General features: G+C 37.7%; 1 protein-coding gene across 8 annotated transcripts in view; it reads left to right on the forward strand.

The window, feature by feature from the left end:
* LOC124097579 (rap guanine nucleotide exchange factor 6) overlaps window positions 1–17,009 on the forward strand; it is a 172,162-nt gene that overhangs the window by 128,623 nt on the left and 26,530 nt on the right. For all 8 annotated transcript variants that reach the window (XM_058581879.1, XM_058581878.1, XM_046452057.2 and 5 more), the window contains 4 exons: window positions 10,349–10,526; window positions 12,698–12,834; window positions 14,931–15,089; window positions 15,653–15,805. In XM_058581879.1, the coding sequence (XP_058437862.1) occupies window positions 10,349–10,526; window positions 12,698–12,834; window positions 14,931–15,089; window positions 15,653–15,805 (627 nt within the window). The remainder of the gene's footprint in view (window positions 1–10,348; window positions 10,527–12,697; window positions 12,835–14,930; window positions 15,090–15,652; window positions 15,806–17,009) is intronic.

Raw genomic sequence — 17,009 nt, forward strand, 5'->3', positions numbered from 1 at the left:
TTCTTGCCTTCTACTTCTTTTGCTGTTGTTTTGCTCTTCTTTTTCAAGGATTTTGAGATGAAGTATGAGATCATTTATTTGTTGGTTTTTTCTTTTTTTAAGGAATGAACTCCAAGCAATGAATTTTCCTCTTAGAACTGCTTTCAATGTGTCCCATAGATTCCGATATGTTGTGTCTGTGTTTTCATTTATCTCTAAGAATTTTTTAATTTCCTCCTTGATGTCTTCTATAACCCATTGATCATTCAGTAACCTATTGTTCATTCTCCAATTGATGTATGCTTTTTCCTTCCTTCTTTTATCGTTGATTTTCAGTTTCATTCCATTATGATCAGATAAGATGCATGGTAATATCTCTACTCCTTTATATTGTCTAAGAGTTGCCCTGTGACATAATATATGATCTATTTTTGAGAAGGATCCATGTGCTGCTGAGAAAAAAGTGTAACTGCTTGATGTTGGGTGGTATACTCTATATATGTCAATTAGGTCTAGGTTATTAATAGTGTTATTGAGTTCTATAGTTTCCTTATTCAACTTTTGTTTGGAAGATCTGTCCAGTGGCGAGAGAGGTGTGTTGAAGTCTCCCATGATTATGGTGTGGTGGTCTATTAGACTCTTGAACTTGAGAAGAGTTTGTTTGACGAACATAGCTGCACCATTGTTTGGGGCATAAATATTTATGATTGTTATGTCTTGTTGGTGTATGGTTCCCTTAAGCAGTATGTAGTGTCCCTCTTTATCTCTTTTGATTAACTTTGGCTTGAAATCTATTTTATTTGATATGAGTATGGACACGCCTGCTTGTTTCCGAAGTCCATATGAGTGATATGATTTTTCCCAACCTTTCACCTTCAGCCTATGTATGTCTTTTCCTATCAAATGCGTCTCCTGTAGGCAGCATATTGTTGGGTCTTGTTTTGTGATCCATTCTACTAGCCTGTGTCTCTTAATTGGTGAGTTTAAGCCATTAACATTTAGGGTTATTATTGAGATATGGGTTGTTCTTCCAGCCATATTTGTTTATTTCTGTTACTAAACATTGTTTGTTTTCCTCTTTGATTGTTTCCCCCCCCCCTTTACTGTCCTACCTCCCACTGTTGGTTTTCATTGTTATTTTCCTTTTCCTCTTCCTGTAATACTTTGGCTAGGATGTTTTGAAGAGATGGTTTTCTAGCTGCGAATTCTTTAAACTTTTGTTTATCGTGGAAGGTTTTAATTTCATTCTCCATCCTGAAGCTTAATTTCGCTGGATACACAATTCTTGGTTGGAACCCATTTTCTTTCAGTGTTTGAAATATGTTATTCCAGGATCTTCTAGCTTTCAGAGTCTGTGTTGAAAGATCAGCTGTTATCCTGATTGGCTTACCCCTAAATGTAATCTGCTTCCTTTCTCTTGTAGCTTTTAAAATTCTCTCCTTATTCTGTATGTTGGGCATCTTCATTATAATGTGTCTAGGTGTGGATCTCTTATGATTTTGCACATTCGGCGTCCTGTAGGCTTCTAGGATTTGGGATTCTGTCTCATTCTTCAAGTCTGGGAAGTTTTCTTGTATTATTTCATTGAATAGACTGCTCATTCCTTTGGTTTGGAGCTCTGTACCTTCCTGTATCCCAATGACTCTTAAGTTTGGTCTCTTAATGTTATCCCATATTTCTTGGATGTTCTGCTCATGGTTTCTTAACAGTCTTGCTGAGCTGTCTATGTTCTTTTCCAGTTGAAATACTTTGTCTTCATTGTCTGATGTTCTATCTTCTAAGTGTTCTACTCTGCTGGTAGTATTCTCCATTGAGTTTTTAAGTTGGTTTATTGCTTCCTGCATTTCTAGGATTTCTGTTTGTTTGTTTTTTATAACCTCTATCTCCCTGTATAGTTGATCCTTTGCTTCCTGGATTTGTTTGCGTAATTCACTGTCGAAGTGATTTTTCATTGTCTGATTTTGCTGTCTAATGTCTTCCTTGATACTCCAGATCATCTGAAGCATGTATATCCTGAATTCTTTTTCTGACATTCCATCCTCTGCAGCTGTTACCTCTTCTAAAGTTGCGTTGACCTGCATTGCTTGTGGTCCTTTCTTTCCTTGTCTTTTCATACTGCTTGCGTATCTTTCCTGCAGGCGCGGGCGGCGGCTCTGCTCTCTCCTTATTCCAATTGGGGTGTCGAGACTACCACGCCGGCAGGTCACTGGGCCTGTTCTGGGCGCTGGCGGCGGCTCTGTTCTGCCCCTACTCCAATTGGGGTGACGAGTATAGCACGCCGGCAGGCCACCGGGCCTGATCCGCTGGTCGGTTGCAGGTTTGCCTACCCTGCAGGCGCGGGCGGCGGCTCTACTCTGCCCCTACTCCAAATGGGGTGACGTGTCTGTTGTACCGGCAGGCCACTGGGCCTGTCCCGCTGGTCGGTCGCAGATCTGCCCACCTTTCGGGCACGGGTTGTGGCTCTGCTCTGCCCCTACTCCAATTGGGGTGCCGTGACTACCCCGCCGGCAGGTCGCTGGGCCTGTTCCTGGCACGGGCGGCGACTCTGCTCTGCCCCTACTCCAATTAGGGTGATGTGTGTTCCACGCCGGCAGGCTTCTGGGCCTGATCCGCCGGTCTGTCGCAGGTCTGCCTACCTTGCAGGCGCGGGCGGCGGATCTGCCCTGCCCCTCCTACCACGCCTGCGGACCGCTGGGCCTGATCTGCAGGTTGGTCACAGGTCTGCTCACCCTGCGGGCACGGGTGGCGGTTCCGCTCCGCCCCCACTCCAATTGGGGTCACGTGACCACCACACCGGCAGGGCCTGATCTGGGCGCGGGCGAAGTATCTGCTCTGCCCCTACTCCAGTTGGGGTGACGTGTGTACCACGCTGGCAGGCCGCTGGGCCTGACCCGCCAGTCTGTCACAGGTCTGCTTACCTTGCAAGCGCGGGCGGCGGCTCTGCCCTGCCCCTCCTACCACGCCCGTGTACCACTGGGTCGCGGGTCTGCCCACCTTGCGGGCGCGGGTGGCGGCTCCGCTCTGCCCCCTTTCCAATTGGGGTCACGCGGTCACCACGCCGGCGAGCTGCTTGGCCTGCTCCGGGCGCTGGCGGCGTCCCGGCTCCTCCCCTCTGGCTCGACGACAAATCGAGAGAGACTCTGGTATCTGTGCCTCACTCCCCCTACCAGGAGACCAACTGTTTCTGTCGCCGCTGGTATTGATGAAGTTCTCTCCTCCGCCGCTTTCTGATGACATCAGATCTCTGCCATGTTGGTATCCTATGCGAATGGCAGCATTTTGTTCCCCTTGCCGGGCAACCAAAGCAACGGGTGAGTCCTGACCGGCCCTCAGCAGGACCCGGACCGAGAAACAGTTTCCGCGGGCTCCTAGCCCTGGGCCAGGGCAGTTCCGGGAGCCGGAACTCGGCCGCTCCGTGCTCGGTGCTCACTCCGATAAGAGCAGACTCTAAGAAGCACCCAGGCACTGAGCCCGAGCAATCTGTCTGCAAGCCGCAGGTGAATGGCAGCCTGAAATTACCTGTTCTATGGCTGAATGAGCTGCGGTCAGTCGAAAACAGGGATGGTGACTTCAGCTTTCCAACATGGTGGCCGCTGGCCTCCTCTGTGGTCTGACCAGTGTGGAGAACCGAGATGGACCGGCTTCCTTCCCCCGTCTCGAACCCAGAATTCAGCCCTGAGTACGGTGCTTGCACGGCTGGCAGAAACTGCAGCGCTGTATCCCTGCGTCGCTATCTCCTCGTTTCCCAGCGCGCGCTGCAGACTCTAGCTGCGGGGAGGTTTGCTGAATAAGCAGTGTTACCCTCCGTGCGACAAACCTCTCACGTTTGAGTCCCCGTAGCCGATCCTCGTGCTATGGAAATCCTTCCTCCAGGTTCCGGAGCACCCCACTATTGCTGGAAATTCCTAACAAGATAGCCTTTAGCCGTCCTGACTTGTCATACTCCCACACAGTGAAGCAGCACACGGGGGCAGTGCACTCCCCTCGCCGCCATCTTCCTAATCTCTGTAGCAAACTCTTAATGCTTCTCCATGGAAGGATACAAAGTTTTGCTAGTCAGGTTTTTGTAAAAGTGACAAAATACCTGTCACAAACAACTTAAAACAGAGGAAAGATGTATTGATTTATTTTGGCTCACAGTTCAGAGGTTTGAGTCCAGGGTTGGTTGATTCTTTGGCCGTGGACCTGTGTGAGGCTGAGCATCATGGAGGAGAACGGCTGGGGTAGCAGGGCTGGTCATCTGGTGGCAGCCAGGAAAGGCCAGTCCTTTTTCAATAACAGGAAAATTGTGAAATACTGACTCTTGAAGAAAATAATTTGTCTTTTCATTAACTCATTCTTAAATAGCCTGAGGTACACATTCATTCTCCACCTGTCTTTTCTTAGTTTCTGTGTGGAAAATAAATGTGTTCCTAAAACTTTGTTATGACAATAACACAATTCCTTAATTTATGACTCTACTGACAGTCTTGTCAGACAAGACTGTCACTTTTCCACAGGTATCTTTTTTTTTTTTTAAATTTGTTTGGTTGCTCCCATTGTTTCAACTCCCATTTAATTTGCAAGAATGTTTGAATCACATCACTTCTATATTTAAAAAGTGTTTAGAGAAAAAACTTTTTAGATCGAATCCATCCCATTTATTGATTCTTGGTTTTAATTCTTGTGCTTATAGGAGTCCTATTAAGGAAGTGGGGGCTTAATCCCACATGATGAAGATTAGGGCCTACTTTTTCTTCTATTAGTCACAGAGTCTCTGGTTTAATTCCTGGGTCCTTGATCCACTTTTGAGTTGAGTTTTGTGCATGATGAGAGATAGGGATTTAATTTCATTTTTTTGCATATGGATTTCCAATTTTCCTAGGACCATTTGTTGAAGAGGCTATCATTTTTCCAATGCATGTTTTTGGCACCTTTGTTTAATATAAGATAATTGTAATCTTGTGGGTTAGTCTCTGTATCCTGTATTTTGTACCATTGGTCACTAGTCTTCTTTGGTGCCAATACCATGCCGTTTTTGTTACTGTTGCTCTGTAGTATAGTTTAAGGTCTGGTATAGTGATGCCACCTGCTTCACTCTTCCTGCTAAGGATTGCTTTAGGTATTCTGGGTCTCTTATTTTTCCAGATGAATTTCATGTTGCTTTTTCTATTTCTATGAGTAATGCCCTTCTTGGGAGCAAATTTTTACCCCTCACACATCAGATAGAGCACTAATCTCTAGGGTACGTAAAGAACTCAAAAAGCTAAGCACCAAAAAGAAAAATAAATAACCCAATCAATAAATGGGCCAAGGACCTGAACAGACACTTCTCAGAAGAGGATATACAATCAATCAACAAATTTATGAAAAAATTGCTCATCATCTCTAGCATTTAGAGAAATGCAAATCAAAACTACTCTAAGATGTCATATCACCCCAGTCAGAATGGCAGCTGTTATGAAGAAACAACAATAAATGTTGGTGAGGATGTGAGGGAAAAGGTACACTCATACATTGATGGTGGGACTGCAAATTGGTGCAGCCAATATGGAAAGCAGTATGGAGATTCCTTAGAAAACTGGGAATGAAACCACCATTTGACCCAGCTATTCACCTCCTCAGTCTATACCCAAAGGATTTAAAACAGCATATTACAGGGACACAGCCACATCAATGTTCATAGCAGCACAATTCACAATAGCTAAAATGTGGAACCAACCTAGATGCCCTTCAGTAGGTGAATGGATTAAAAAAAAAATGTGGCATATGTACACAATGGAATATTACTCCGCAATAAAAGAGAATAAAATCATGGCATTTGCAGGTAAATTGATGGCATTGGAGATGATAATGCTATATGAAGTTAGCCAATTCCAAAAAAACAAATGTCAAATGCTTTCTCTGATATAAGAAGGCTGATTCATGGTGGGGTAGAAAGAGGGAGCACGGGAGGAAAAGATGAACTCTAGATAGGGCAGATGGGGCCGGGCAGGGAATTAGCAAGGATGGTGGAATATGATGGACATCATTATCCAAAGTACATGTATGAAGACACGAATTGGAGTGAACATACTTTGTATACATTATATACAAGCAGAGATATGAAAAATTGTGCTATATATGTGTAATAAGAATTGTAATGCATTCTGCTATCATTTATTTTTTTAAAATCAATTAAAAAAATAAAAAGTGGGGGCTGGGGATTTGGCTCAAGCGGTAGTGCGCTCGCCTGGCATGTGTGTGGCCCAGGTTCAATCCTCAGCACCACATACAAAGATGTTGTGTCCGCCAAAAACTAAAAAATATTTAAAAACAAAAATAAATAAAAAGTGTTTAGTTCCCACCATTACCTGATTTCCACTCTTCATTATAAATTCAGACCTTTCACCTCTCACCACAATTTGCAGTTTGGTTTTATATTCCACTGTCCCCCTATTTATAGATTCAGCTTCATGGCAGATGAAGATGCTGTTCCCTGAAAATTTTTTGCTTTTTCCTGCACTTGTACTTTGTAGTCATATTTCTCTCATTTTATAGCTCTGCCTTGATGACATTTTCATTTTTGTCTCTATCTCCTTGGAATATACAGCAGTTTTTCTCTATGTCATACCACTTTCACACTATACTTTTTGTTATTTTAAGTTAATTGTAAACTTGACATTTTGCATTATGAGAGTGAATTTATAGAGAGCAGAGTTGATATCTTACTAACTTATATTTCATGCTTGAGTCAAGCACAGTTTTGGCACTTAGAAATTAATCTAGAATTGTTTTTTTGTTTTGTTTTGTTTTAATGAAAGTAGAAACCAGCCAACATTGGTTCCGAGGAAAATGCAGAATAAATCTGCTAATGTTTTATTATACAGGGCAGAGGAGCCCTTACTTTTCCTGTCTGTCCTGTTACAGAGATTATGAAATGGACCAGCCTACACTATATAATTGTGAAAGATTAATTTCACAGGATTCTTGCCTTGACCAGAAATCCAAAGAGAAACCCTTATATGGGCCAAATGATCCATGAAAGAGGTTAAATAAAATACTAAAAATGAGAATACAGAAAGAAGCAGCATTGAAAGTGTGAGGTTCTAACTTTATACTTGCTCTAAATTTGAAAATGTGGTTTTTGCAAGTTTGTATAACTCTCTTAATTTCAACCTATGATAGCTACATGTTTATCTATATGTAAACAGGAAAAATATTCTCTGATAGTTCATTTGGGAAAGGCCAAGTCACCAGCAAATTACCTCAGACTGTCTACAACACCAAATTATATGCACACACATACACAGACATATTCATATGACAGAAAAGGAAAAATACAATAATTTTAATACTTGTATTTTCAGTTCTATCACCAATATACTTTTCCTACCCTGAGCTTATTTTACTTATCATAGTCTTTCTGAGGGCTTACTGTATCCCAGGTGCTAGGATAAAGAGGTTGAAAGGCCGTTTCTTAATCTGCTGTATATCCTCTACCTTTAAAAAAAGTAGAACTCATATGTTTTATACTAGCTCTTGGTTATCATATTATTCTCTCAAATTCTGTTTATGAATTTAAAAATAAAATTTGGAGAGGAGCTTTTCCCCCCTCTTTAAATTGTGAAGGTTTTGTTTTTGTTTTTTGTTTTTAACTCATAGTTCACACACTTTCTTATTGAGTACACCAGTTCTCCTTATGAGCGTAGTATTTAGTTATAACATGGGATTGTCCCTGTATGGTGCTTTCAGGTAGACTAGGTGACTTATAAAACACTGGAATTTATTTCTTAGTTTTAGAAGCTGGAAAGTCGAAGATCAAGTTGCCAACAGATTTGTCATCTGATCAAACCCTTTTTGTAGTTCATTTGCCATCTCATAAAGGCCCTCTTTCTAGATAGACACCATCTAACTGTGTCCTCTGGGCTATTTTATTTATTTTATTTTATTTTATTTATTTATTATGGTACTAGGGATTGAACCCAGGGATGCTTTACCATTGAGCAACATCCCAGCCCTTTTTTATTTGGAGACCAGGTCTTATTTAAGTTGCTGGGCTGGCCTTGAACTTGCCATCCTCTTTCCCCAGCCTCCTGTGTTGGTGGGATTGCAGAACACTACTGTATCCATCTGGCCTTTTTCTTAAGGGTACTAATCTAAACATTCATAGGGTTCCAATGACCTAATAATTTTCTTCATAACTTAATCTCTTCATAGGTCTCACCATCTAATACTACCATCTTGGGGATAGGGATTTAAACATAAGAATTTTAGGGGCTCTCGGAATATATATACCTCAGTGGTCAAACACTTATGTAGCATGTACATAAGATCTTTAAGATCTGAAATTAGGTATTTTGTTTGGATTGTTTACCAGCTATTACTTAAAGCTGTGCAGAAATGTAAACAAGACTCTCATTTGCAAGTATCAGGATAGTTTATTTACCCACAGAGAAAACAGTGGCAGCTTTAGCCTCAGGGAGCCTGGATACCTGCAAGTGTGTTGGCCTCATTTGTCTGGCTCTAGTCATTTGGCGTCCTGTGGCTGGCTTGTTTGTCCTCCCTCTTTTCTCTGGGACACTTGTCACAGGTGCTGTTGCTGCACATGTCATGCTCTTTTAAAAAAAAAAAATATTTTTAGTTGTAGATGGACACAATAACTCCCTGCCCCCTCTCATAAATATGAGTGTGTGTGTGTGTGTGTGTGTTTTAGATGTTGATGGACCTTTATTTATTTTTATGTGGTGCTGAAGATCAAACCCAGTGCCTCATACATGAGGAAACTGAGCTACAACCCCAGCCCCATGTTGTGCTTTTTCTCTGCCTGCATGTTTAATACCTGTTGTTTTGTTGTTCTGTATCTTTCTGTCTCTTTCTGTTTCTGCCTCTTGCTCAGTATCCTCCTTCCCATTCCCCTGCTCCTTCTCTACCTATTGGTTCCATTTTCTCCCATGACAGGCGCTTCCTTTTTTTTTTTTCAAATACACGCCAGCGGAATGTATTAATGACAGGCATTTTCATGTGGCTTTATTAGGCAGTATACTTTGATTTGTCTTCAGGTGAGCAACTAGAGAAGAAAGGATGCTTTATATATAACTCCAATTACTAAAATCCAGAGAAAAATTTCTTTATACCTCAGCTTACATAGTGAGGAAATAAGGCACTGTAGCCACTAGAATCTTGAAATTTAAGATGGAAACAGCAATTGCCAAAAAGAGAGCTTCTTCTGGACAGACCGTACAGTAAATGTTCAAAACGGAAGATGAGATAAGTATTTGGGTGAAACTTACATAGTCTTTATTAATATACTCACATTTGAGTCTTTTTTTGTTATATGGAATTCCTGTGTCCAATTCATTTTTTCTGTAACTGCTTTAACATTCATGCTTTTTCATTTATAATATGAATCAAGAGTGTAATATTCAGAAATATTGCCTAATAATCCACTTCAAAATGGTTGTATTTTTTAAAACACATCTTCATTACTTTTTGTGCATTACACTTAATTTATACTTTTGTAAAAATTGCTGGTTCTTTTAGAGGTATATGACACAATATATTACCAAAGTTGTGGTTGTTGAATTCATTTTAAAGATTAGTTTTAGAATAATCTCAGCTCTTTTCACACTGTTAGATCTAGTGATAAGGCAATGGAAAACGAGGAGTATCCATCTTTTATGATGAGCCTATTTTAGCAATACTATTCTACCTTGTTTCAAACTTTTGGTTTTATATGGTTTTGGTTTGGGGCTTGTGAATGTGTGTGTTTTGGTATTTTGTTTTGTTGTTATTTTTGCTTTTGTTTTTATTTTGTACCTGGGATTGAACCGATGGGCACTTAGCCGCATCCCCAACCCTTTTTATATTTTTTATTTATAAACAAGAGTCTCAGTGCTGGGGCTGGCATTGAACTTGTGATATTTCTGCCCCAGAGAAATATCCCAAGCCACTGGGCCATCATGCCTGGCTCAGACTTTTGTTTTGAATTTACATGATCACCTACCATCTAGCATCTATGATGAAAGAATATATTACTTGTAAAGTGATTGTTGTTAAACTTTCTCTTTCTCATACTTCATGTTTTAGAAACCTTTGAGTTTAAAAAAAAAAAAAAGCAAGTGTTTTCTGGAAAACAATATATTTAGTGATCTTTGAATCTCTTAACCATTTTATACTTCCTGGCTCAGATTTATCACCTGGATATCTTACTAGGGAAAGATAAACATGTATTTAAGACACAAAGAAACCTTTTATAAATAACCATCATTTCATTGTAGTCTTAACACAGCATGCATTGTTGCCTAAATTCATTTTATTATTTGGTAAGGACACAAGTTTGAGTTATTTCAGACTGTGATATACAATATTTTCATATAAAATGATAAATGATTAAAATTTCTTTCTGTAGGCTACAGAGAGTGAAGTAGGAGATGTAGATTTAACACGTCTTCCAGAAGGACCTGTTGATTCTGAGGATGAAGAAGAAGAAGAGGAAGAGATTGATCGAACAGATCCATTGCAGGGGCGAGATCTTGTTCGAGAATGTCTTGAAAAAGAACCTGCAGACAAAACTGATGATGACATTGGTAAGAAATAAATCTGTTCATATATTTTCCTAGTGTTTCCTTTACAAAGTACTCTGAAAACTTAATGCCTTAAAGCAGTGTACATTTATTCTTTCATAATTTTTATGGATCAGAAATTCAGGGAACTATAAAAGAACGATGAATATCAGGAGGCTTGGATCATTGAGAACCATCTTTGAGATTAGCTGACACAGATTGTAAAACAAAAATTTAATTTCATTAAACTCATGTCCATATGTATTTAAAACAGAATAATAATGTCCAAAGTTTGTGAATTAGCTTCTTAAAATTTTTCAAGAATCATATTTTTATTTTCCTAGCTTAAATTTTTGGGTAAAACTTAATGCATATTCCTCTGTGTAATTTATTAAAGAATTATTTAGTACATAATTAGTTGGCAAGTTGAATATTAAATATGTTGATGTTATCTTTGAGGAACAAAGGATTACTCAACATCAAGTATATATTGTTAGGATTCAATTAACATTTTCTCATAGATTTTCTTTTTATACTAGTCATATTGCCGTTCAAATCAGAAGATGCTCTTGCTAATAACAGCCATAATTCATATCAGTAAAGATCAAAATATTTGAACATTCGTTACCATTCCAAAGATATATTATTTAATAAGAACATTATCTGGACAGAAACTGGAAGTACTTTTGTCATGGAGAAAGGTGTTTTTGTTTTTGTCTTTTGCAATGTTGAGTATCAAATCCTCAAACATACTTAGGCAAGCACTTAACTTCTGAGTACATCCCCAGCCTGAAAGTGCATTTTTAATGGTAAAGAATTACATGCTACGCTGTCTTCAGAGTTTTTTAGAAATTGAAATGTAAGTATTTCCAATTATCTGTGAGCATAGAGCTCCTTATGGTTATTTCTGTTAAAGCCTCTGGGTAGCTATCTGTGTTTCTCCTTTTTTCTTTCTTCCTTCTTTGCCACTACCTCTCTGCTAGAGCCATTAATTCAGAAACTGGCAAGGGGCGTTAAGGGATTGAGAAAAGACAGATAAACACATAGAAAGTTGTACCAAGTGGGACACCATCTTCTGATAGAGTAACAGTGACCCAGAGGTAGCTCAGCACATTTATTATATAGGTTTTATTATCAAAAGGTTATTTGTGGGAAGGTTTCTGCAAAGCAGGCAAACTAAAGGACGCAGCACTGGGGAGACATTAGCGTTATCTTACTATGCTCAGAGTAGTTCTCTATCCCTGGGAGCTGGTGCCTGAGCTCAAGGTCCAGACTGATATAACTCCATGCCTTTGCACAGTTTCTTCAAGCCAGGTGTCACCATAGCAACTGAGCAATCTTGACCTGTACAAAGGTACAGGTCAGAGAAAACACAGGCAGTCACAAATCATGATCCAAGTCACTGCTTTCCACGCTTCTTTTTTTTTTTTTTTTTCTTTTAATCCCCTGCCATACTGAGAATTGAAGCCAGGGTCTTCCACATGTGAGACAAGCACTCTGCCACTGAGCCATATCCCCAGTCTTCTTATTTCTTTGAAACATGATCTTATTAAGTTACCCAGGCTGTCCTCATGTCCTCATGATCCTCATGCCTCTGTTTCCTGAATAGCTGGGATTATAGGCATGTGCCGCCACCCGCAGTCTGTTTCTCCCTTGTATTTATCTTTATTGTTCATGTGTCTGTATACTAAAAAATGCCTGAGGAACCCATCAGCCTTTATTGTAGTACATAGATGCTTTGACAAATCTTGTACTACATTACACATTTGTTACTCCTAACAGTTATTTATTGGCATTGATGAGTTACATTTAAAAAAAGAAAGAAAAATCCCTAGCCAATAAGATTAAAGACTTTTTTCATTAATCTGTTAGGTCTAAGGGCATCACTAATCCAAAATACAATGGCATCTCAGGCTAGGTAAATTAGATAAGCCTTCCAGCTTTATCTCACTTTGAGTTCATTGTTTTCTCTAGGGGTTATAAATTCTGGTATCTTTCCATATGCCCATATTTTATGTATGAATCTGAATATACATGTAAAGTAAATAACTGATATTTTTTTCAGTCAGTGGTCTTTGTAATCTGGCTTTCTCTACTCTAGCAGCATAAATTCACAAGTCAGTTATGGAATTGGATATTGAAGTCTAGATTTTATTCTCTTTTAATGTATCATCCTAAAATTTGTTTTTTTATAGAACAATTACTTGAATTTATGCACCAGCTTCCTGCTTTTGCAAACATGACCATGTCTGTAAGGAGAGAGCTCTGCTCAGTGATGATTTTTGAAGTGGTGGATCAGGCTGGAGCTATTATTCTTGAGGATGGGCAAGAGGTAGGTTAGCAAATAAATGTCACATTATTTAGTATGGATGCTAATTTCTACTAATTTTACTTTTAGAAGAATTTTATTTCCATAACCTTGTGTAAATCCTCACTTTTGAAATTTAAACTGAACAGTGAGTTAGAAGGAACACTTAAATTTGAAGTAGTTATGATTTCTAAGGAGAGAAATTTTTTGTTTAGCTTTACTTTATCTTAATTTTTATTTCCTAGCAATGGATTTTGTGCAAAATAGATAACAAATTTGGTTCAACAAATATTATTTATTTTCATTTCTCAAGGTTCTTAATTAGTATTCATGTATTTATATCATTGTTTAAAATGTTTATAAAGTTAAATGTATGTATTCTCCATTTTCTTTCTCTATATTAACATGAAAAAATGAGGCAAATGTATTGGTACCACTGCCTTCTACTGGACAAATCCCAATTGGGGCATTTATGTGGCAATTCTGTGTTTTAAACTGCTTAGATAGATGCAGCTGAGTGGAGAAAGGATGCAGGGGGATTAGAAAGTATGACTATTGTTAGGAAGTGTTTTGATATTTTTCTTATCAAGTTAGTAATGATTAATGCTGAGATGTTAGTTGCTGAACATTGTCATTTATTTCTAATAGGAATAAAAATTGGTATAGTATTTCTGGAAAGTCATTTTTCTAAATATCAAAAGATGTTCATTATAGCATATTTTTAATAGTAAAAATTGGACGTGACCCAAAATATCCAAGAATAAGAAATGGTTATTCAAATTATTACATAGCCACAGAATATGACATATGCTGGGCAAGTATTCTGCCACTGAACTACACCCTCAACTTCTCACATTATTTTAAAATTATTTGATGGAAATTCTGTGAGGGCAGGGGCCAAATCTCTAGCTTTTTTTTTTTTCTTAACATATTTTTTCTTTACATTCTACACATAAAGTGTGCTCCCAAAAAAGTTTGGTGAATAGATGAGTATAGCATTAAATTTTTTAAAAAAGCAGAATAATATAAATATCTTAACTATTCAAAATGATATGCACACAGATGAGAAATAAGCCAGACTTCCCCCCCACACCCACAATTTTTTGTGTTGTCTTAATTTCCCACAGTTCCATCAGCAAAAATTTGTTGTATGTCAGCTGTGTACCAGCTTCTGCTCTAGACCCAGGGATGTAGTGGAAAAAAACTGGGTAGTCCCTAATCTCAAATAACCTATGTAATCCACAAGTTCAGTAGTGAGTATATTTTACATTTAAAACAGTAAAAAAAAAAAAAAAATACACTTTGTGAAAAAAAAAATATTTCTTTATACACTGATTACCTTTTGGAACTGACAATCCTAGATTTTCCCTTAAGTCACATTAAAACTATTGAAAGTTTACCATATAATAAGAAGGGTTGTTTATTAAAGGGAATTAAATGGTCTTTTATTGACACACAGTGACCTTTAAAAGAAATATCTCCCTGGAACATTAATTTCTTCCATATAAATGAGGACATTGTCTTCTTAACCTTAGGAGAAATTTTGAGCATTCTATTTTGTTAGATATGCCTTAAAATTCAGGCTTTTCCTAGTCTTTCTAAATTAATCACTATCTTTTTTGGTATTCTTACTACATGTCAGACACCTCTAAGCACTTAGTATGAAATAACTCAATTAATATAGTAATTCTATGATAGATTCTATTGTTAGGACCATTTTAGCAGTTTAAAAAAAAAAAAAAAAAAAAAAAAAAAAAGAGGTTCAGAATGGTTATATAACATGCCAAAAGTCACCAGGCTAGTTAGTGGCAGGGTCTGGATTAAAATTCCAAAAAATCTGTGCTCTCAAACATTACATTTTTGCCTCAGGAAATTTGGTAATCATGAAAGCTCCTGATTTCCTTTGGTTACTAAAAGAAGAAAGTATAAAATAAACTTCAGTGGTTGTGCAGACTAGAATAGGGAACATAAAATGTTACTAAACGTGCTTAATAATATAACCAGATTCTCTTTTTCACTCTTTCAAATTATGCAAATTATATATTTTGATAGATTTTTGTTCAAAGCTAACATAACTATCACTTCTAAAAGATTCTTAAAACCTTTGTTTTTCTCTATAGCTTGATTCATGGTATGTTATTTTAAATGGCACTGTAGAAATTAATCATCCAGATGGAAAAGTTGAAAATCTCTTTATGGGAAATAGTTTTGGAATTACTCCCACTCTTGATAAGCAGTACATGCGTGGTATTGTCAGAACTAAAGTAGATGATTGTCAGGTAAGCTTTTCTCTTGCTTGTTTGATTTGAAATGGCTGAACCTGATTTTTTTTCCTCACTTAAAATAAAATCACTGTATGTGAGAATGAGGAGTTTCAATAGCTCATTGTTAATAAAGGAAACTCAATTTTATAACTGCCTCAAATATTTATGGGATTGAGCAAACTATAAATTTTTTAAGAGAATGTGCCAAGTAACTACTAGTTTGTTGCATTTCTTTCTGATATTAGCCAGCTCAGAGTCTTTTTTAAACAAGGGAAAGAAATAGGAACTTCAGAGTTGTTTGTTTCTAACTTACTCCTGCTTCGTGTTTCCTTTGTGTAGTGTCAGTTTTGAGAGAAGTGGATGTTCACTTCTCCTTTTAGAGCAAAATTCAAACGGATTTGACTTCTTCGGTCTCTTTATGTGTACATTGTTTCACCTTGATTTTTGTTAAAAGTTTAAAGGATTGAATGAAAGAACTGATGCCGCTTGATTTCTTGCCTTTGTGCTCTGCTTTGGTGCATAGTGATATATTTATGTACTATAGGTTCATTAATTGTCCCCATGTTGTTCTTGGACAGTTTGTCTGCATAGCCCAGCAGGATTATTGGAGAATTTTAAATCATGTGGAAAAAAATACCCATAAAGTTGAAGAAGAAGGAGAAATTGTTATGGTGCATGAGCACCGCGAATTAGACCGGAGCGGAACCAGGAAAGGACACATCGTAATCAAGGTGTGTATTTTAACTTATTATTCTAGATATTGATAGAATAAAGTTTTCAACTTGCTTTTAAAAAGGCTCTGAACTCCTTTTTTAAATAGTGCAAGATAACTTCACTAACACATTGAAATCTAATTTTAATCAATATATTTGTTCTTTTGCCTTTTTCTAAGCTGGTTTTTATCCATTTTAATGTTGAAAAATAACTTTCATATCAGCATGGATAGGGGATGGGTATTGTTTTGGAATATACTGGTCAGTTTTTCTTCTAAAATGTATTTTATATTTAGAAACAATAGAAATTCAAGGATTAGCCACAAAGGCATAGGACTCATAGATGAAAATGCAGAGTTAAAATAGGCATTGATTTCACTTTTTTTTTTTAATCTAAAAATGGTGGTAATACAGAAGGACTTGATTAAGATTAAATGAGGTAGATCAAAAGCTTTAGTACAGTTATAGAATTAAGTATGAATTCTCATACTTTCTCTCCCCCACCCCTTCCCCTATTCCTTGCCTTCTTCCTCCTCTGCTCTTTAAAAGCCTCTGGATATAAAGTAGAGCCATATAGTCGAAAGGGAGAGAATAAATGCATAGCTTCTTGTCTTTTTGGACTAGTCTTGGTTGCTAATTGGAAATGGAGGAATTTATTTAATATGAGGAGTATAAATCGGAAAGACAGATCTAAAGCTGATATCATGCCCACTGTTCCTTAGAATCAAGACTTTCTCAGAGCTGTCTCTCTAAAACTGATGGTTTTAAGCTTTTTCTGTAGAGAAAAAATGAACATATCAATGACCTTAGGGTCATGTATATATTTTCTTATTTTAATTCCTTTGTCTTTTTGTAAGGACTTCTATGTTTCTAATAATTTCAAAGTTATAATAGAAAAGTTGCAAGAACAATACAAAATCTCCCTGAGTCAGATTTCCCCCAATTTTAATATTTTACTCATTTGCCCCATTGTCATTAGTGGAAATGGAAAGTAACCTGCAAAAGTAATGCCTCATCACTTCTTAATATATCATATGTATTTCCTAAAAGCAAAAATGCTCTCCTGCATAAACACCATGGAATCCTTCCAAGTTTGGAACTAAACATTGCTGAAACAGAAAGATTCAGCCCAAAAATCATGTTAGATATTCACCAGCAATCCCATCATTGCTACTTTTTTATTTCTGGTCTAGGATCTCATCCAGGAACACAGATTTAGTTG

Source organism: Marmota monax, unplaced genomic scaffold (genome assembly GCF_021218885.2).
Source record: "Marmota monax isolate L192 unplaced genomic scaffold, Marmota_monax_Labrador192_F-V1.1 WCK01_AAM20220418_F8-fsc00598, whole genome shotgun sequence".
Lineage (NCBI taxonomy): Eukaryota > Metazoa > Chordata > Mammalia > Rodentia > Sciuridae > Marmota > Marmota monax.